This window comes from Amphiprion ocellaris, chromosome 11, assembly GCF_022539595.1.
Source record: "Amphiprion ocellaris isolate individual 3 ecotype Okinawa chromosome 11, ASM2253959v1, whole genome shotgun sequence".
NCBI lineage: Eukaryota > Metazoa > Chordata > Actinopteri > Pomacentridae > Amphiprion > Amphiprion ocellaris.
The window spans coordinates 9,966,849-9,987,525 of record NC_072776.1 but is presented as its reverse complement, the minus strand read 5'-3'; the positions used below and the strand labels follow the sequence as shown (position 1 = coordinate 9,987,525).

General features: G+C 42.5%; 2 protein-coding genes across 5 annotated transcripts in view; one reads left to right on the top strand and one right to left on the bottom strand.

Annotated features, from left to right (window-relative positions):
* The first annotated feature begins 212 nt into the window (after positions 1 to 212).
* On the top strand, positions 213 to 18,641 carry galnt3 (UDP-N-acetyl-alpha-D-galactosamine:polypeptide N-acetylgalactosaminyltransferase 3 (GalNAc-T3)). Of its 2 annotated transcripts, XM_023284905.3 has the most exons (12): positions 220 to 406; positions 863 to 1,124; positions 1,454 to 1,993; positions 2,727 to 2,899; positions 3,468 to 3,617; positions 3,812 to 4,046; positions 4,136 to 4,253; positions 4,386 to 4,586; positions 6,229 to 6,360; positions 6,589 to 6,690; positions 6,778 to 6,930; positions 7,045 to 8,361. In XM_023284905.3, the coding sequence occupies exons 3-12, from the start codon at positions 1,497 to 1,499 to the stop codon at positions 7,156 to 7,158; spliced, it is 1,875 nt and encodes a 624-aa protein (XP_023140673.2). In that variant the 5' UTR covers positions 220 to 406; positions 863 to 1,124; positions 1,454 to 1,496; the 3' UTR covers positions 7,159 to 8,361. The 2 variants fall into 2 exon arrangements, with proteins under 2 accessions (XP_054871209.1, XP_023140673.2); XM_055015234.1 differs by lacking the exons at positions 6,778 to 6,930; positions 7,045 to 8,361 and adding an exon at positions 15,854 to 18,641 and having other exon boundaries at positions 213 to 1,124.
* csrnp3 (cysteine-serine-rich nuclear protein 3) overlaps positions 8,527 to 20,677 on the bottom strand; it is a 33,082-nt gene continuing 20,931 nt past the window's right edge. For 2 of the 3 annotated variants that reach the window (XM_055015235.1, XM_023284909.3), the window contains 4 exons: positions 15,434 to 15,602; positions 12,484 to 12,743; positions 11,968 to 12,264; positions 8,527 to 11,805 (listed from right to left, as the gene is read on the bottom strand). In XM_055015235.1, coding sequence (XP_054871210.1) covers positions 10,669 to 11,805; positions 11,968 to 12,264; positions 12,484 to 12,743; positions 15,434 to 15,596 — 1,857 coding nt within the window. In that variant the 5' untranslated portion in view covers positions 15,597 to 15,602 and the 3' untranslated portion in view covers positions 8,527 to 10,668. Of the gene's footprint in view, positions 11,806 to 11,967; positions 12,265 to 12,483; positions 12,744 to 15,433; positions 15,603 to 18,636; positions 18,777 to 20,677 lie in introns of those variants that run through there. The other variant, XM_023284910.3, reaches the window with a different exon arrangement.

The window sequence follows — 20,677 nt, the reverse complement described above, 5'->3', positions numbered from 1 at the left end:
GTTCTGTGCTTGATTTATTTTCCTTCTCGTGAGATTTAATGAATGTGTCAATAAACACGTGTAGCCTCCTGACTAAGGATGGACACGCAATTTGCACAGACACACAGACAGACAGCCACAAGCGTGACTGGAGTAGAGCGTTGGACACACAGTGGGCGAAGCATTTTAATGGACATAATAAAGTGGACGCCTGCCGTGGATAGGAAGCGGCGGGGAACACAGTCACTACAGATGGAGTCACTGTGCGAGTCAAATGCAGAAAGACTTCAAACTGGGCACCAGAGCAGACTCCCGGCGGGTGGATCCGCGTCTTCTACTCCTCCAAGCATCCAACTCTTTCTGAGCGCCATCCGCTGTGGGGAAATCTGTGAAATTTCAAGGCTTAGACGAGCTGTAGAGCGCAGCGGTGAGTGTGGATTTTACAACTTTTACGCAGCAGAAAGCGCAGACTGAACATTCGCATCCACGCTGAAAGGACGCGTAACTTTTTACCTATTTTAAGTTGGTGCGTTTTCAGTTTCTCCCTTCGTTCGCTCTGTGTGCAAGATGTGGCACTTCTCAGAGGACTGATTGGATGCGGTGGGGCAGATCGCGTTCCTCCGTTATTTGTAACCCAGCAACTGTCCCAGTGAATGACCAGTTGAACAAATCCTGTTAATGACACCGTTACTGAATGCGAGCAGCTCCGTGTAGAACAGAATCCAATATTCCTCCACGGAGTCACCGCTCAGCGCCTTTGCGCATTTATCGAGAGGTTAAACCACACATGTTGGGAGTTTGGAATAGTATATTTTTGTTGGAATCGTCTCATGTGTACTCCAGGTATGGATTTTGATTGTGGATGTGTTACTTTGACACGCAGGAGTCCTCTTTGCGCAAGCGCACCCGTGCGTCACCACCCTCTACCTGAGTGGAGCACACCTGGATCCAACGAGACGGAAGTTTAGCGAGCTCCGAATCTTTTTCTTTTTTTCTTTTTTTGTTTTCTGCCTCCACGCAAAGTTACTTTGGAGTCCAAGCAGCGAACAGATGAGCTCCAGTTAAAGCAGGATGCCATTCTTTGGATATTTCGACAGCAGTTTGAGGGACTTCGTCGACCTGAACCTGTAGTTCAGCGGCTCATGGTACGTGGTGTTTTCTCTGAAGGAATCCGGAGACGAGGCTGTTTGCTGATTTCACCAGCCGATTTTAATTCTGTGATTTGCAGATAGCAGCGAAGCGCTTTAGGCTTCACTGGTAGCTGCTACACACATTCAGTACTGATACATATGTTCCAAGCTTTCTATGCTTCAAACACCAAAAGATAAAAATGTGTTCAAAGTACATGATGTTAATGTAACATGGCAAGCAGTGTGGCATTAGGTTGCCTGTATTTTTTTTCTGATACTGTCATAAATTACAATCACATGAATGTAATCAATATTAAACATGTGGATATGTTGATTTATTACAGCTGAATTTCAGTCCAAAGCCAGCCTGCTCTCCATTCAAGAAGGATGACAACTATTCGCAGAGTGCTCCGAAGGCGATTGCACCCGCTTAAACTGGCCATAGTGGCCCTAGTCTTTGTCACATTTGTGTTCTTCATACAATGGGAAGCAGGGGGCCAAGGCCAAGAGGAGGACCCCTGGCTGAAGGAGATGGCAGTGAAGCGGGATGCCATGCTGGGCATGGTGATGGGAGCTGTCAATAACTTCAAGGATGCAATGCCAAAGATGCAGATCATAGCCCCTGTACGGCAGCAGGACAAAGCAGACACCGTGTCCTGTCTGCCGGGACGCTACACCGCTGCTGAGCTCAGGCCGGCTCTGGAACGGCCTCCCCAGGACCCTCTGGCTCCTGGAGCTGCTGGGAAACCTTTCCACACAGACTCACTGAGCCCCAGAGAGCAGAAGGAGAAAAAGAGGGGAGAACAGAAACACTGCTTTAACCTGTATGCAAGCGACCGCATCTCTCTGAGCAGAGATCTGGGTGCAGACACAAGACCGCCAGAGTATGTCAGCCTGTACAGTCTTTATGGTTTTGATTAACCTGTGCAACAGAATGACTACATTGTCCATTCAGAGTCTGAAAGAAAGAATAAGGAGATCATTGTGTTAATGGGCATAGTTGCAATGCAAAGCGTTCAAATTGTTTTACAAATAATTACAATTGATTTTTAAAGAAGAGCATTCCGCTGCACCACCTAGTGGAAGTAAACACAGCTTTTGTGCTATAAGCAGGCACCTACATTTCCCATTACTCTTACTTGAATGAATGCATTGGTCGAAAACACTAAAATATAGCCACGTAGATTATTCTAATGTAGATAGGGTAATGCAACCCAAACAAATTCCTCATATTTGCTATTTGCAGAAGGTAAAAATGTCAGGCAGAAACCACAGAGACGATTGTTCTAAGACTTCTCTGCTAGTGGCCACATTCAGGAACAAGTACAGCTTTATTTGGCTAATTACAGAACATCCAAGAACATGGAAGACTCTGTACATGTCAGTATGTGCTCAGAACAAAGCACAGACATAATACCTGTCCATGTACTGGTGACTTTCAAAGTCTCTTCCACTCTTGTGTGGCAGGTATTTCAAAGGCTGCCACACATGCAGTGTCACAGCTGAAATGGATTCCCCACTGGGGAGAGCCTGTAGATGTAATAACTAGACTATTCTGGCACTCGGGAACTGTACAGGATAGTCAGATCTTTGTGCTCTTTTTCCTTCTCCTTGCAGATGTATTGAGCAAACCTTCAAGCGATGCCCCCCCTTGCCGACCACCAGTGTGATAATTGTGTTCCACAATGAGGCCTGGAGCACTCTGCTGAGGACAGTATACAGCGTTCTCCACACCTCCCCTGCCATTCTCCTCAAGCAGATCATCCTGGTGGACGATGCCAGCACGGACGGTAAGAACTCAATGGGGTCCCTTCAGGATGGTGCTGCTCACTTTTGGGTTTGATTTCATGCAACGTGTTGGGTGAGCACCTCTTTGTGTGCTATGCAGAGAGGAGCTCCTAGCTCCTACTGTGGCCCATGAAGTGGGTTACAACAGGAAGCAAAGGGGCTGCTAGTGAATACTTTCCTAAGAGGAATTGGAGGTTGTTGTGCTTACAAAATGAGTCAGAGGTAACTCTTGTAAATAGGTCAGATGTTGGAAGGAAACAAATTGCTGGAGAGGACAGAGGTTTCAGGGAATCAAGTCCATCTGACACAAACAGTTATTTATTGAGAGCAGACCACAGAAATGGACAACAGATCTCCTGAGATACAGCCTTGTTGAAGATGGAAGGAGAACAGCTTTGCTTTGTGTTTTTCATTGTTTGTTTGAATCCTGTTTTATCGGCTAAAGTTGTGATGATTTTCTGTTTAGCACAAGTTTTTACAAAGCTGTTTTTAGAATGTTTGTACATTCATCAAATTTTTCTTATCTTTCTAACTCTGAGTCTGTGTCTAATGGATATCCTGTACTTTCAGATGCGTTGAAGGATGCATTGGATGCGTATTTGAAGCAGCTGAGCATTGTGCAAGTCGTCCGCCAGCGTGAGAGGAAAGGCCTCATTACTGCTCGGCTGCTGGGTGCCTCCGTGGCCACCGGTGACACTCTCACCTTTCTGGATGCTCACTGTTAGTACATACCACTGATGCCATTCACACATTAAAACTAGTTTTCACGCCTTTAATTACACGCAGGCAGCTTTGGAAAACGATGTCTGCTCTTCTTGAAAATTAAGTCATGACTGCCATGGGCATACATTTTACAATGAACAGTTTGTTGTTATGGGAGGAGTTGTGATGCAGTGTCCTGTGTCTATTACCAGGTGAATGCTTTAACGGATGGCTGGAGCCTCTGCTGGCAAGGATAGCTGAGAACTACACTGCAGTAGTGAGCCCTGATATAACCACGATTGATCTCAATACTTTTGAGTTTATGAAACCGAACCCATATGGCCAGAACCACAATCGGGGCAACTTTGACTGGGGTCTGTCTTTTGGCTGGGAGAACCTACCACATCATGAAAAGAAAAGGAGGAAGGATGAAACCTATCCTATCAAGTAAGCGAAAATCGTGCATGAATATAGAACACGTGAACCTTGTTTGTTTGTGTAGGTCTTTAAAATCCTTTTACCAAATTTATCCACAGGACTCCCACATTTGCTGGTGGGCTCTTCTCCATCTCAAAAGAATATTTTTACCATATTGGAAGCTATGATGAACAAATGGAAATCTGGGGTGGTGAGAATATTGAAATGTCATTTAGGGTAAGACTGCCTTTTTATTTATTACCGAACCTTTCACCCTTTGAATAGCTCCAGTATTTAGGCTGCTGCATAGCTGTGTTTAACTGTGTATCATTATGCGTCTGTTTCTGCTGCTTTACCATCGACCTGCAGGTGTGGCAGTGTGGCGGACAGCTGGAGATCATCCCTTGCTCTGTCGTTGGTCATGTTTTCCGCAACAAAAGCCCCCACACCTTTCCCAAGGGTACGCAAGTGATCGCTCGCAACGAGGTGCGGCTGGCCGAGGTCTGGATGGACGACTACAAGGAGATCTTCTACCGGCGCAACCAGGAAGCTGCACAGATTGCAAAAGACGTAGGTGCTGCTTCCGACTTGAATGTACCTCTGAAATTCTGCATTTCCATCCTGTGATTCTTTCAAATGTTGAACTCGCTGATTTTTCAAAGAGCAACAAATTGCTCAGCCTCATTATTTTTCACTTTGGCTTCTCGTGGCTGCTAGTAAGTGTTTTTTAAGCCACTCATTATTCCTCCCTTTAGACAAGTTAGAACAAATCCAACTCTTGTCCATGAATTGCATACAACAAGCATTAAGTGTGATTATGACTTACTTAACATCCTCTGCGGGGGAAGGCATAGAGTTACACTCAGCCGGAGAACCAGGGCCTTTGACCTTTTGTAATTCTCAATCCGTGAACCCTGTAGATTTCAAGCACAGTCTTCGAAATGTGGAGAATTAGATCAGCTGTTAGTGGATGAGAGCTGTTAACTGACAGCGAAAAAGGGGCCTCGAGGAAGTCTGCTCTGGTAAATGGCACGGTTTCTCCCAGCGTTTCTCAACATGTGGTCCCATAGGGGCCATAAACATTTCCCTCACGGCTATACCTCACAGAGTGGGCTAGCCCTCTCCCGCTGCCTTCAGACAGACAAGCAGTCATCAAGAGCCTCATGGAATCCACTGTAGTAGCTGTCAGTGCTCAGTAGTGTGAGCAGCATTCTCGTCATTATAGTGAGTACTCATTATTTAAGAGCATGAGGTGCCTGCAAATCCTTTTAAATGTGCCGTTACACTTCCGTTTAAAAGGAACAGTGATTAAATACTTGTCTGTAGTTAATTTAAAAAATGAGTCATTAGAGCATTGGAGCACAGTCACTCGCTTCAGAAATGTAAAGCGATGATGATAATTAAAGCAATATGAGAATAAAATGATCTAAAACGCAATAATATTGCTTTCTTTGAGGTTATCTTTGGATTTTGTTCCTCATCAATGGAATTGTGGGTTGTTGTTTTTTGTAACTGCATGACAGATCAGAGTGTCTCTGTGGTTCATATTATCGGTCAATCCACCACTTTGGTGATGAACTATTGGATGGTTTGGCCTGTAGTTCAGTACAGATCATCTCACTTTCAGGATGAATTATGCCTTCATTTCATCATTGCTAAGACTTTGGCTCATAATCTTTTATCTGTGAAACCAATGACTTTCCTATTAGCTTCAGCTGTGTAGTACTTCCTCATTAGTGCTAATGGAAAAAGTTAACATTGGAATTTGATAAACTATTGAACAAGATAAATATCAGCATGCTAGCACTGTAAAATGTTGGACAAAAACACTGCTTAGCAACACATTTTACTGCTGAAAGTCTTGTTTTTAAGTTTTTCTTTGCGTGTGATTCTTATTTCTTTTGAGCTCTAGATAATTCTTATGTTTCAGTGTGAATGGCAAAGGATATTAGTTGACAAAAAAATAGTGAGCTTGATCTGGGAATGCTGGTCTTATTAATCTGCAGTCTTTTTTAAAAATTTTTTTAAATGGACTGATTGTATCCCAAGCATTGTTTTTGTCACACATGTCAGAGCAACGATAAATGCAAAGAGAAGCAAACAGGAAGACAAGACGGGCTGTAAATTAGTACAATTCAACGTACCTGCCATGTGCTTTGAGAAACAATGTAAAGAACCTGTTTTGTTTTCCTGCCTTTCATTTTTCTATCAGAGGACTTATGGAGACATCTCCAAACGCTTGGAACTCCGCTCACAGCTGCAGTGCAAGAGCTTCTCTTGGTTTTTGAAGAACGTGTATCCAGAAGTCTTCATGCCTGATCTCAACCCACTCCGCTTTGGCGCAGTAAGATCACACGCCCCTCCACCAGCTCTCCGTCTCGCTCTTTCCAAACCTCACAGCTCTGTCTAGCCACTATGGGTTTCCACTTAGGATCTCCAGAGGGTACAGAGCAGTTCCAATTTAACACCACTGAAAGCACTCCAGAGGCTAAAGTTGTTTGAACAGCTTGCACTGGATGTTAGTTTTTCATTTTGTTTCCTCTCTCTGCTCTCCCCTTCACTTCTTCTGTAGGTGAAAAATGTGGGCAAGGACTCATGTCTCGATGCAGGAGAGAACAATGAGGGTGGGAAACAGCTGATCATGTACCCATGTCATGGTCAAGGAGGAAACCAGGTCAGTAAGAAAATGTAACTTCTGTCACTTTTTTACTCAAGACAAAAAGGCTTTAACCGCATGAGTTTTATGTGTCCTGCACTATAGTATTTTGAGTACTCCACACATCATGAGATCAGACACAACATTGAGAAGGAGCTGTGTTTGCATGGGGGCGAGGGGGCTGTAAAGCTGGAGGAATGCCAGTATAAGGGCAGAAAAACAGCCGTCGGAGCAGAGCAAAAATGGGAACTGAAGGATGTGAGTTTGGTCGTTTGCATTTCCTGCATACTAAGTAGTGATATCAGAGGCCTGCTTGGTCTTTTGTTTTTTTTTTTTTTAGGAAAGTAATAGTTGCATGTTCTTTCCCTATAGAACCAGTTATTCTACATCCCAGGATTGAATATGTGCCTGAGTGCCCGTCACAAGGATCCTTCTCTGTCTCGCTGCAACCCCTCAGACAGATACCAGCAGTGGTCCTTCGTCTGAGTGTGCAAAATACCACTTTACAAATAACTACTCTGTATGCAAGGCCATACTAGGACAGGTGTACACTATACTGTATGCAGTTAACATGCAGGGTTTTTTTAGATTCATGATCGTACTGAGTCTTAATTTATTTTTATACATAGAAGAACTGAACTCCTGCTGCTGCTGGAAAGTATGAACTTTGGAAGAAAACCACAGTGTGCCATTACTGGAAGGAAGCATGAGATTCTTGGAACAATGAAGATGCACTATGTTGACAAGTGCCACCTTTGAGATGTTTTCACTACTCCGAGTCTTCACAACCAAAACATGTAGTATTGGGTATTTTAAACCAACACTGATGTTTTCCAGTGAGATATATATGTATATGAATGTGAAACAAAAGAGGAAAGTTAATCATGTACAGTCTAAACAAGGATTCAAGCTGGAAACACAAAAATCCCAAATGTTACGCACCAAAGAGACAGACGGTAAAAACCTTAAACACGCTAGAATGATTTGCATTGTCCATTAAACATGTAATTCCTAGACTGCGAAAACCTCTTGTTTGGTACCGTCCAGTGCCTTTGGATGTAGTTTAATTTCTCTCTGGATGGGAAAGTGCATGGTTGGGTGATGGTGTGCTGAGGTTGTTGAAAATTTCTGTTGATACAGAACTTTGGCTTCTCCAATGCTGTGATCAAAAGGGACTCCAGACTTTGCAATATAAAAAGACATTAAGAAAGGAATACCAGTCTGTATTATCACTTGAGGGAGAGCGAGCTGGGTGTTAAACCTGGATTATGTACAGTTAGTGCAACACAGTTGACCCTTTATTAAAAACATGTAGTAAAGCATCCTAAGATTAATCATTCTTAAAATGTCTTTTGCCGCAGTGTTTTTTCCCGTATTATTTAAAAGTCTAGGCTTTGGCATCCTTAAAAGGGAACTTTTGTATTTAAATGATTGCACCCATTGAACTCCACTTGCTTATCAAATGCCTGAGACTCTCCCTCTACATTGAAGCAGGAGTCCACAAATGAATTTCTGGTGCAGGCACTAGTGTTTAGATGGCTGTGGAATATTGTAAATTACTTTGTGTTTGTGACTGGGGTGAGGAACAGGTCGAATGTGTTTGTTTTCCTCAATTGGAAACTTTTGTGTTGTCAGAACACCTTGGTGTAAAGATGTTATTTGTAGCTCAATAAAACCAGCTGGGTAGTACTGAGAGCTACTTTGTCATTTTCCCAGTGGTCTGCAGAGGGCGCTTTGCACTCAGACATTACCAAGCTTTACATTGTCGACTTAAACTCACAAAGGTTTTTCAGTTTCATGCTGTGACGTGTGCATATATATGAGAACATATAACGAGTGACTTAGATCAGAAAAGAAATTTTAATAAAATTTATTTCAAAATCATGTTAAAATGAAACTACTGAAAATGAAGTTGGCTCTATCTACAGTCCAAAACCAAACACATTGAAAAAATCTCAACCATTTTGTGCAAAACGTATGCATTTCACAGAATATGAAATAGAATTAAATAAATCAGGCACATGAAGCTTTACAACTCACAACCAGCATGAAACAAAAGACAGTTTTAAGATAGTGAAGCAATTTACTCAATACAGACTTTTAGTAAACCACAATAAATACACATTTCAATATATCATTCATAATAAATACTGGAAAATAAAAATGAAACACAGGATTCCTAACTGGATGCAGTGTCACTGTATCTAGCCTTCTCACACTGAATGCTTTGGCACATTTAATCTGTACTATAGGCTATGTTGATGCCACTGATTGCCTGAAAGCAGTCTGTACACTTCTATGTCCAACAACAGCGGCATGAGAGGTCTCAGCTACTCAGCAGTGACACAGAACCACCAAAGCTCTGGTACTAAACCTTCTGGCTTTAAAGTTGTAGATATTTGCAAGCTTGGAAAAGGGGCAAATATCTGTATTCATGCAGGAGCAAAGAGCTCAAGGTAAAGAACTTCAACAGTACAGCGTTACTGTTCACTAAATTATTGCAGTCCCCCATTTGTTGAGCAGTCACTTCAATTTCCATTTTGTCAGTAATTTTATAAATATGTGTCAAAATGTTATTTACAAATTTTTGGTAAACAGTTGTCATATCTGGCTGTTCAGTGATTTTTTAAATGGCTCACAGGACTCGGGAGTCATACCGTCTGGCTTTTTACTACTCATAAGTTGAAACTTGTTTGAAAATAAGCTTTGATTGTCATCATTGAACATTTGCTTACCTCATATACAATTACTACAACTGTGGCATATTTTAAATGATTCCAATGGTGCTTTAAATACAAATATTAAGTGCTGTGACCATCAATAAAAGGCTATCTTAGTCCACTTTATTGAGGATTTTCTCTAGAAGAGAAAGAATGTTAAAAACCATCAATCTATTGCACTTCATTAGAAGAAATCAATATCTCTATGGGATCCACATAAATAAACATCATAGTTGTTAGATAGTGAAATGTTGCTTACACTGCATTCAGTAATCCTCTAACCAGTACTGTTACATTATTCTGTCATCAGGACTGGTCACTGTTCAAATTGGGCTATTTCTGCTGATTTCATGATAAATCTGGTGTCATTTTGTCTATGATCAATCATAGAGCTTCTCATACTTGTCACAGATATGTCAAAATCTTATTCTATTAGTATCCCTGTGTCAAAGAAATGCTTCAAAGAATAGACTTTCTTTTGTAGCGACGTGTGTTAATTGTGTTACTGTAGTAATGAGCAGGTGGGGGGTGAGTGGGACAAGTATTTGTCATTTAAAACCAACTGCATGCCACTGGACCCCTACACATAAGTGCAAAAGGCTGTGAATTGATTTTGACTGTATTCCAAACATACAAATAAGAGTTCAGGCTTTTTCATGCTTTTCAAAATCATAGAAAAGCATATAATTGTGACAAAAAGAAGAGAAATGTACATTATGTATAGGGCCTACAACACATTTTTTAAATATAAAACAATGGCATTTTTTTCCCCCGAAATGTCACTGAGATTCCCAAAACAGCATGCGTATTGTTATCAAAACATTTACAATATATAAGTATACACATAATTCAGAAACAATAAATAAACTGACGATAAACCTTCTTTTGCACATTTGACACATACAGTAGACATAGAAAAGTTCCATCTACAGTACAATATCTGCTTAAAACTAGAACTTTACATCTGAAATTACAGGATACATTGCACAGCATGACGTGAATTACGTTGTGATGTTTTTGATCTGTTCAAATTTGCAGCTTAAGCGCACGCTGTAGTGGAGAAACCTTCAAGGCTGAAGAATCCCTCAAAACCATTTCCATTATGAACCTATGGCTTTATAGTTACAGATGAAGATCTAGTACGTTGCTGTAAATTGCTTTGAAATTTAAGGTCAGATAATGCAAAAAGGCCATGATCATGTCCTCTTAGAATACCACTTGGTCAAGCTCAAGTAAAGACGTAATAATGAAAGAACACTTAGAAAGGTGAGGCCCACTAAATGGCTGTGACCTCAGGGCAATGGTCTGGTAAAGGGAGGTTCTTAGTAGTGTTTGCTAGTAAGGTCAGATCAGAATGTCCATTAAGATTTGACTCTTGTGGTGGCTGTTCAGCTGTCATACATGAGCTGTGAGTGCTGTAGGAACCCTGATTGTTATTGTTCAGGTAGTTTTGAAACTGTGTCTGATTCTCAGGCTGCTCGGCAAACGCTGCCTTGGACAACACCTTCTTCTTCTGATCAGGTGTGTAGCAGGTCAAAGGGGTGGCAGGAGCACTACTGGTCAGAGTGAAATGGTGATTGGCTGTGTACTGTTCTTCAGGCTGACTAGAGTAGTCTGTGTACTGCTCAGCAGTCACGTTGAATGGTCCCCGGGCCACGCTGCCGTTGGTCGTGCTAACTGGATCTTGGAATGCTAAGGCTTCCCCGTAGGGTTGGCTGGGTTGGCTGGGTTGGCCATTAGAGACGGCACTGGAGCTCCCCAGCTGATAGTACTCAGCCGAGGAGGAGTTCATCAAGTAAGTGTTTCCATTTATGTGGTTGTCATGTGCCACAGAGCCATCGCTGTAACACAGCACAGAGGACAAGGGCACCACTTCAGTATGAGAAACCGCTGGGGTCGTCATATCGTCCTCGAAATTCTCAGACTTCTCTTCATCCTCATCATCCCCCTCCTCGTCCTCAGAGTCGCTGTTAGCTAAGCTCTGGGTGCTGGAGTCAGACAGTCCGCTGCAAACGCTGCTACTGTCCTCCTCATCCTCCTCATCTTCCTCATTTTCCTCTTCCTCCTCGTCGTCTTCCTCGTCTTCTTCCTCGTCTTCGTCATCTAGTGGCTCCTCCATCTCGTCTGCAGCCTGCAGGTGCATGGTAGTCGTCTGCGGCACAGCGTCTGACAGAGAGTACTCCAACCGGTGCTGCGACTGAGCAAAAGGGTTTCCACCTCCCAGGTCGTTGGTTTCACTACGGTAACCGTTGGTTGGGGATGGTTGCTGCTGCTCACGACTCTTCTCCAGTTCCAGCTTCATTATAGTGTGCAAAAAATGGGTGCGAACACGGATGGGGTTAAACTCCACTCTTCCAGTTGAGTTGCTGCAACCTTCTTTAGTGCAGCCACATGGAAATGACATACGGTCCACCTAAAGAAAACAGAGCATTCACTGTGCAGCTTGTTTTACATATGTAGGGTGATAATGGCATGCTTTAGCATTACATTCAAGGGCTTCCTGTAATGTACTGTATCCTGATGGATTAAATGTTTTTCTCTTCACAAGTAAGAAGATGTGTGTCACTGGGTTTACCTGGCACTTGATCCCTGCGATGCTACAAGCACAGGTCTCTGGGTCACAGAAAACTCTGCAGTCACAGCCACAGTCCTCTCTGGACATGCGAATGGCCCGAAGTTCATGTTTCTCTTCCACATCAATCTTCTTTACCCCAGAGGAGCGCAGCAGAGTGCGGCGCTTTTTAGTGGTGAGAGGCTGCAAGAAGAAGTACTCGTCTACCTCTGTGTTGTCCAGATCAATGTCATCATCTGAAATGTCCTCGGCTGTGAGTGTGTTGGCCTCCTCAGACTCCACTGTGCCATTCTTAGTCAGCTGAAAAGAAGACAAAAATACATTCAGGCACTTTTATAATAATAAGCAAACAAAGAGCTGAACCCTAAGACCAACTGGTTTTCTTTAAACATGTAGTCATTCAGACTGAATTGTTTACAAACCAGATTGTGACATCTTTTGAATAATGCTTTTCAAATCAGCCGCACAGACCCATTTACAAGTATGATTATGTTCAGAAAAAGATTACAAAGCTTTTACCTTGAGTTTAATAGAGGTGAGTTTCTCCTCCTTCAAGTGGTCTCTGAGCATGTCTCTGTGGATCCTCTCCTGCTCCAGGGCGAACTCACCCAGGGAGTACTGCCTGACCCAGCTGTGCCTGTTGGACATGCCCAGTGTGCTGCCTCCCTGGCTGGGCACGCTGGTGAAGCCCTGCCGCCGGCTGAAGTAGTACACTGTCACATTCTCAAAATGCACCCTCCTCGTCCGCAGGCGCTTCTCCCTCTTCAGTATTGAGTCAGCTGCAAAAGGAAAAAGAAAGTATGAAAAAAAAAGTGTTCCATTGTATGCACTTGTCATTTTTCCTGTAAAATGTTTTATGACAATTAATTAATCCCGTGTGGAAAGAAATAAAGCTCCACACTGTGTCATGAGCATTTCAGCCCTGCTGATTTTTTAAAAATCATTTATATGTTCTTTTATGTCGGCGCAGAACACTTACAGCCATGTAAAGCCTGTTAAGATAAGTGACATTTTATAGCAAATGTGGGACACTTTTTTAGAGAGCATTGTCCTCAAATGCCTAAAATATGAGGGATTCTTTATTGCCAGCTTTACAACAAGCTGCTACATATGTCGAACTTGAGGCACAGATTTTTCGGTGGGGTTTTCGTCACATCTCTGCGCTTCCGCTTGGTGTGCGAGTCCTCGGCGTGTCTTTTTATGGAAAGCTCTGCAAAAGAGAGGTGCAAAGAGGAGGGCAACGCTGGAGCATAAATAATCCCCTGCCTAGCACTGAGATGAAGAGTGCTGGTTCACAGAAGCAGTGTTCCCAGTGTTCACCCCACCACCCCCCTCCCTATCAGACAGACAGGACAAATAGAAACCATCTGGTTCCAACAGCTCTCCACCCCATGCAAGAGGGACAATGCATTTCATTAGAAATGTAGAGCTGTCGGACTGCGGCTACTGAGCCGAGCTGACTTTCATTATCTACAAAGAAATGGAAAACAGCTTGTTTTAGGTGTCAAAACAATTAACAGATGTTAAGGCCTATGTAATCAGAGTATGTGTATATGAAAAAAAACACATATCTAACAAGTATTTTTCACACAAGCTTTCTTTTACCCTTTAAAGGCTCCCACAGTCTGACCTGACGGTTTTCTCAGACGCTCTAAAAAACACATTACAGATGTTTTTTTTCCTCCGTTCCCCATCACCACAGGAAGAGATGTAAAGTAAAGCCACTCAGGACTTAATAGTTTCATCTGCCTGCCAAGACAGTGAATCACTGCATGCACACGTCACTTCACAGGAGCGCAGCCTTCGTAGCGCACAGCTCCCTCGTCGCTGCTGGCCGACCTTCTCGAGGCCCCGGCTACCAACAGCTGCAGCTGACACAGAGGCAAAGAGCAGCCTCCAGGGACTCAGCACCATACTGGTGTCTCTAAGCCCCCTCTCCACAGGGAGGGGGTCCTGTGTTTGTCATTCACACAAGCAAAACACACTAATTTAGTGGTGACATTTCCTGTGATGGAAACCAAAAAAAAAAAAAAAAAAAAAAAGGAAAAACACCTTTTGTTTACTTGGCTTCAAAATTTTAAAATTTTAAAAATTAAATACCAAGGAGGAAAACTGTGCAGATACTCACAAACACACACATGCTGTCCTTTCTTTTGCTCTTTAGGAACACATTATTGGGAGTTTTTTTTTTTTGCAGCAAGCATCTGAATGTTTTCAAAATCCCTCCAAGGATTACTAAAATACTACTGTACAATCTATGTCATTCATATTCAGTCTCATCTCCTTAAAGGTATGATGGTGCACTTTGTCCCTTGTTAGAAACGACTCCCGTATCTTTTAGAACCTGGAGAGGACACATGTTTTGTGATTGGTTTGTCTTTGATTAAGGCTGTATTCTTTAAGTCACCATCAGTTCAAGAATTAGTGTGGAACCTTCCAGTAATTGGCCTCTTTTGAGGTATTTGTATTACACAAAGTAGAACCAAGCTTCAAAAACTCTCAGTGTTGATCTTATCCAGAGAAACCAAACTGATACTTACAAATGTGTTCCATTTTAGTAAATGTACATCTCACCCGTCAAAAATGTTTTGTTCTAAACTACAGCTAAATTAAATGATTAGCTGAGTGACTTAAAAATAATCTGCAGTGGCAGTAGCCTTTCAAACAAAATGCATTTGATGTTTTCAGCTTATTTAATGTGAAGATTTGCAGCTTTTCTCTATACTAAATGATTGTCGACAGAATATTTTTCAGTTTTGTACTGTTAATTTAACAAAACAAGACATTTGAAAATTAGGTTTTAAAAATTGTGATTCACCACATTTTATAGAAAAAACAATGACCTGATCAGTAAACTGACTCTTAATCATTATCAACTAGCCTAGCCTTCATTCACTGTGCAGCATCTCTAAATTGGAATCCACCCTCAAAACAGGGAAATTTCATCAAAACTATGCGATTCACATAGGCAAATAATTCATTAAAACGGTGAGCTTGTGTTTATTTGCTGCACTGCACTAAGAGCATCGTGCATCTACATGTACAGTGGAAGCAGTATTACACACACAGCTTGAGACTGCATCCTCATTCATCTGGCTGGGCTTGTACGCTGATGCTGTTCCTAATGAGGAAGGCTGCCTGTGCATGCTTCCCCTTTATTACAGCTCTACACTCTTAGCTTCACTCTGCCTCCTCTCCTCTCTAATGCACAGCCACGTCTGTAAATTCATATTACACTCCCTTATCAACAGACATGCAGATTTGTTTTCTTTGACCTGCAACCTGCAATGATTGTGAGCTACAAAATCTGGCTTCCTCTCAGTGTTACTCCCATCTTGATTAAAAATCCTTTTCAGTGCTTTAGCTTTGTTTTCCTTGAGATGAAATGATGACATTAATCTTACTGTCAATAGCGTGCATTTGCCACACGGAGCACAAGGCATGAATTTAAAAAGACACAGGCACTCACGGGTGAAAGGGCCCGAGGCAGAGGGGTTGACACTGTCGCTGCTATCCCCACTCTCACTGCAGGAGACCTCATCATCAGACTCCCGCACAGAAGAGCACGGGGAGGAGGAGGCTTCCACCTCCTCAAATTTCCTCTTCAGTATTCCGCTCATGGCCCGCCGCATCTGCACCTGAAACCGAAAGACAGCAGAAGGGCCACACATTATTTAATATCCAGTTTAGGGCCTTCATAATCCTAAACACACTCAATTAGCAACCAGCACAGACCCCCACCTCCACCACCACTTTCACTCACACACACAGAATCTCTCCTGCTGCTATCCTGGCTCCCTGGTGTTCCCTGGGCGATTGATCACCTTGGCACAAAGAAGCAGAGAAGGAAGGAGAAAGCTGCTAATTACATATTACGTCTGTCTTACAGGAAGTTCATTTCACTGTCTTTGATTGAGAGGCTGGAGGAAAAGACAGACTGGACAAACTCGTCGTGCACTGCTACCTGTCAGGATGAAATTATGTACAGTATATATATCTGTATGTATTATGCACAATGTTAGGTGATTACATTTAATTGCTGCTACATCCATAGAGCATAAAAACGGTGAGGAAAAAAAAATCAATCCACTGGCTTAAAATTTATTACACAGCTTATGGGGAAAAAAAAGAACCAAGCTCATTCTAAAAATATTGCAATAAATTCTCAAATGCATAATTATTGTGTAGGATATGGAAATGTGTCTTGGTAGTTGTGCCAACACATAGTGATGTGTATTTCCCAGCTGTGACAAAATTATTCTAATGAAATTATACATATATGTGGGGCTAGATGAGGAACAGGTGAAGCTGCTGTTGAAAGCATCACGACTGACACCTTGTACGTCTGTAATGAGCTTCTGTTAGGTCAGATGCTTCCCACAGAGGGAAAAAAAGGTGAAAGTAGCTAAAGTCACTGCAGAGAGGAATAAAAATCTAAACTGTGAAAGGTCTTAGAATTGTATAACCTCAAATCATTGCACCATAAATGTGTAATAATGGCAAAAATGGACCAATGGATACGGACCTTTCAGTGGCAGCTATCATAGCACTAGCTCTGCAGCGGCAAAGTACAGCAGTGTTATGCACAGTTCCTGAAAAATAAATCCTTGTATCTGCCTGCAGGTCCAGTTAAATGTTTGTGCTTAGCACTTTACACTTCAGCACAGAGGTTGTTGTAACAGAAGTGCTACAGACCACTTTAGTGTCAAGTGAGAGGGTCCATTAACTCCCCCTGAATGATGATGCAATTAGACAAATAAACAAGAACAAGCTCATCAGTCAAATATACTAAAACTAATTACCATTAAACTGGAACTGGCTTGAATACTACTGCAACAGTATATTATGCCAATTGCTGCTTTTTCCCCTTTGAATAATATCCTGCCATCATTGTAATGGGTTGTAATAGTGCAGGACTTGTAATGTTGATCAGTACTCATAATATCAGACATTGCTGAAAATATAGTGCTTTAATGTATTAAATTGCACAGCCTCGTGTTCTGGGTTTCAACAGCAGTAGGTGGAACATAAAGTCACATTTCAAAATAACACAACAGTGCTGCAGTAGCACAGCAAGGATTGCTATGACTGGCAGCTTTTCCCTCACTGCTTTCTCTCTCAGAACCTGGATTCAGTAAAGACAGCGTGTATCTTTACCCAGTCCCACTCTGTCTATCTGCCAGAGCAGCTTGTGGGGGAGTTCCATTCACAGACAGCCACAGTGTTTCATCTGGGCTCCGCTATCAAGTCATTACAGATGCAAATGCTGCCTGAGAGACATGCTGCCTGAGAAAGAGGTGCAACCCAGAGAGGACTAGCGCTGCCAGCAAGCAGGTCATTGTTCCCAGGAGGCTGTGCTTGTTCAGCGCAGTGACATGGCACTGCCAGCATTTGGAGAAGCTCCAGAGTCAACAACTCTACCTACAACTAAGGAATGTGAGGCATCCTCCATCTGGGAGAAAGTGAAGGAGAGAGGAGTCAGTCAGGGTAACCTCACTGATCTGGAAGAGAAATAAGAGGCAGCATCCTGAACTACAGGGAAATGTCTTTTAGATTCTGTAAACCCGGTGCATGAACTGGCAGACAAGAAGCTGAAGATCGATGTACTTTCTCCTCTGAATGAGCATGACAAAGATTAACTAAAGAACAAATGCATTACATAATCTTGCCTTGTGAGAGTTAATATTTTGATCAACACAAGCTGCTGATCTCACATCAAAACAAGAAAAAGAAACAGATTTATTTAATAATCCATTTCATTTGTTGGCAAACAGGAGAGGAAATTTCCAGCAGAAATGACCTGTGCAATTTTAGGCCATTTCCTAGCGAGGGTCCTAATTAGATACCATTGTTGGAAACCTATTTGTATGCTTAGCCCTTAGCTGATGCTGCACTAGGCTTCAATACCAAAAGTGGTTTCCATGGAGATTCTAATGTACTCTCACAACTAGTGCTTTCCCATATGGCCGTGCTTCCAGTGTTACATATGAGGACTCTTCACAATAAAACACTGATGCTACAGCAAATTAGGTTAACGTCTAATTAGATTCTGCTTATGTATTGGCACACAGTTCCGCCCTTGTATTAATACATTATTAGTTCATCTGCATTCTGTTATGACAGCATGACAAGTTTAAATCTTGACACTGGATGGGCATGACATCATAAACCAGAGTGGTGTGGGTAATCTAGGGTGAACCTCTTTCATCTTGGCTAAATAAAAAACAGAGATTGTTGCTCTTCTCCAACAGCTCTTTCTTTGTCTTCACTGTTGCCTTACCACTAATCATGGCTGGGCAGCATACTCTATGGTACAAGGGAAGAAAATCCCAGAGAAAATAATGCAACAAAAGCCAGCTTGGAAAGCCCCTCCCAGTGTTTGCCTCTATGTGCACACACATCAAATGTGGAAACCAACTCTTATCCTTAATCAACTGTGCTCACACCACTGTAGCACAAATGCATTACGAATGCAGTTATTTCCTCCACCTCATCACCATTCACAAGGTTTCCACGATCACAGTAAGCCGATGTGACAACGCGAGGCTCAAAACACTCATCCCAAGTGATGCCAACAAGCCGATGGCATCTGGAGCAAGTCATGACACATCAGTCCTACAGTGACCACATTACACTTCTGTGTGCGTCCTGGTCCTCACAGGAACAACTGACCTGTATCCACTGGCAGAGTGTGACTCCTTTCACCTCTTCTCACAGCAGTGCAGCCACACAATCACAAATGTGGCTATTCAAAAAAGGTGAAACATGATGAATAAAGAGATTCCCATTTTGTTTCAGTCCACTGACTTGCAGCGACCCCTGAGCTCCACGGGCATGAGAAAAAAAGGATGCAGGAGTGTGAGAGAGACTAGTAATTTTCCAGCTCTGACTGCACTGTCGGTACCATATGCTTTATTGTTGCAAGACGACAGTCTTTCTCACTTTAACTCGCTATCTGTCACTGTGTTGCTCTCTCTCTCTCCCTCTCTCTCTCCCTCTCTCTCTCTCTTCCTCTCTTTGGCCACACAAAGGCTCATTAGCTGCAGCCGGCTGAAAGGCAGGAGGCTGACTGGAGCAGAGTGGAGCAGAGCAGAGGCAGCCTGTGAGATCACATGGGTGGGATGTCTGAGAGAGAGAGTCAGGCGTGCCTCTGCTCCTGCTGTCTGCAGATATTTTTACCAACATGAGCTGGGGAGGGGAGGGGAGGGGAGGGGAGCAGGGAGAAGAGTGAGGAGGGAGAGGCATGGAGTGGGGGGTGAGAAGAAAACGGAGAAAGCAAGATGTTGAAGAAATTGATGAGGGGAGGTACATGGGAGATGCAGAGCAGTGGGAAAATGGGCAGGAGGGGGTAAAACAGAAATGCAGAGGAGGAGATTCCGGGGGGAATAGTGAAGGGGAGGGGGAGAGTGGGGGAGCAGAGAGGTAGAAGGGAGAGAGAATGGGGCAAAGACAAGGAAAAGGGGAACCATCTGATGCCAAGAACAGCACAAGAGAGAAATGGAGGGGGAAAAAAGAGAATCAAACCACGAAATACACAAAAAACACCAGATATTCGATATTATTCATTATTCAGAAATGTGAGCAAACTACTATAGAGGTCAACAAGTAAATATCAACATAAACCATCTCGCTCACAGGAAATCAGATTTGTCAGCACTGTAGTAAATGTGCTCCGAACACTTCCTATGCCAGGAAGTTCTGCTGAAGAGTCAGCGGGGCCTCAGCTTGTGCAGTCAAACAGCCATGATATCATTCTTGCACTCAATTGGATCGTATATCAACATAAAAGGTCCTGCACTTCCTCTTACAGGACAGCTTTAAGCCAGCAGACTTATTTTCTGATAGCCAGTGCAGTATTACTGTCATTACAAACACGTGGCAATTTCTGGGCACAAAGACAGCAGATAATGTAGTAGGAATAAAACTGTATCATATATATTCTAAAAAAAACAAAATGTGACAAAACGGGTAAACTTCTGGTGGAAAAAATGTTTTGTTTGATTATTAGCAACACTACATTTGCATTTTTTGTAGTTCTTAAATGAAAAACAAATTTACGTATAAGCTATTTAAGGATTTAAGTGCAAGTTAGTTTATGCAGTTTCTGATATTGACAATGTTACTAGAAACGATTTGTGTGGCTTCGTCAATGCAGCTTAAAGAAAACAAATGTTTTTGGGCCCTGCAGTGTCCTGCATCCTCACCAGTGTCCTCGCTGAACCTCTGCCTCACAGCACTGCACTATATCTCTGGAGCATTGTCCTCATACCACCTCTCTCTTATAACATCATCAAGCCAGTAACACACATCAGAAAAAAAGAAATAAGTTCAGCTGGTCATGAACCTTTAAACTTCACCATAAATTTAAACAGCTTTTATAGCAAAATCACTCCAGGGTGAAGCGAAGTCACTGCCGAGCATTTTATGAGGGAAATATTTCCTTATTGTTCTTGCTGTCTGTATTTCATCATTTTTGATGATGCTACTTTACTGTGAAGCAATTTTGAGCTGCATTTCTACTAAACAGGCTACACTGATAAATTTAGTGAAGGTGATAGTGGAGTATTAGTGGTCATAGGTCATGGTTTATATTCCTTTTAGAATGACTTTGGTTGTTGAAGTATCTCCTATAAAATATGTGGTCTGCACACAGGAAGCCAGTGGAAGAGTACTGACGGTACTCTAACAGACTCTGCTGAGCACTCAAACATTA

What these genes read in the sequence shown, in the direction of transcription:
- galnt3 (XM_023284905.3), top strand. Translation starts at nt 1,497, where the DNA reads ATGACAACTATTCGCAGAGTGCTCCGAAGGCGATTGCACCCGCTTAAA. An exon ending in CACCTTTCTGGATGCTCACT is followed by an intron (nt 3,618 to 3,811) that starts GTTAGTACATAC and finishes GTCTATTACCAG; the next exon opens with GTGAATGCTTTAACGGATGG. An exon ending in AAAAATGGGAACTGAAGGAT is followed by an intron (nt 6,931 to 7,044) that starts GTGAGTTTGGTC and finishes CTTTCCCTATAG; the next exon opens with AACCAGTTATTCTACATCCC.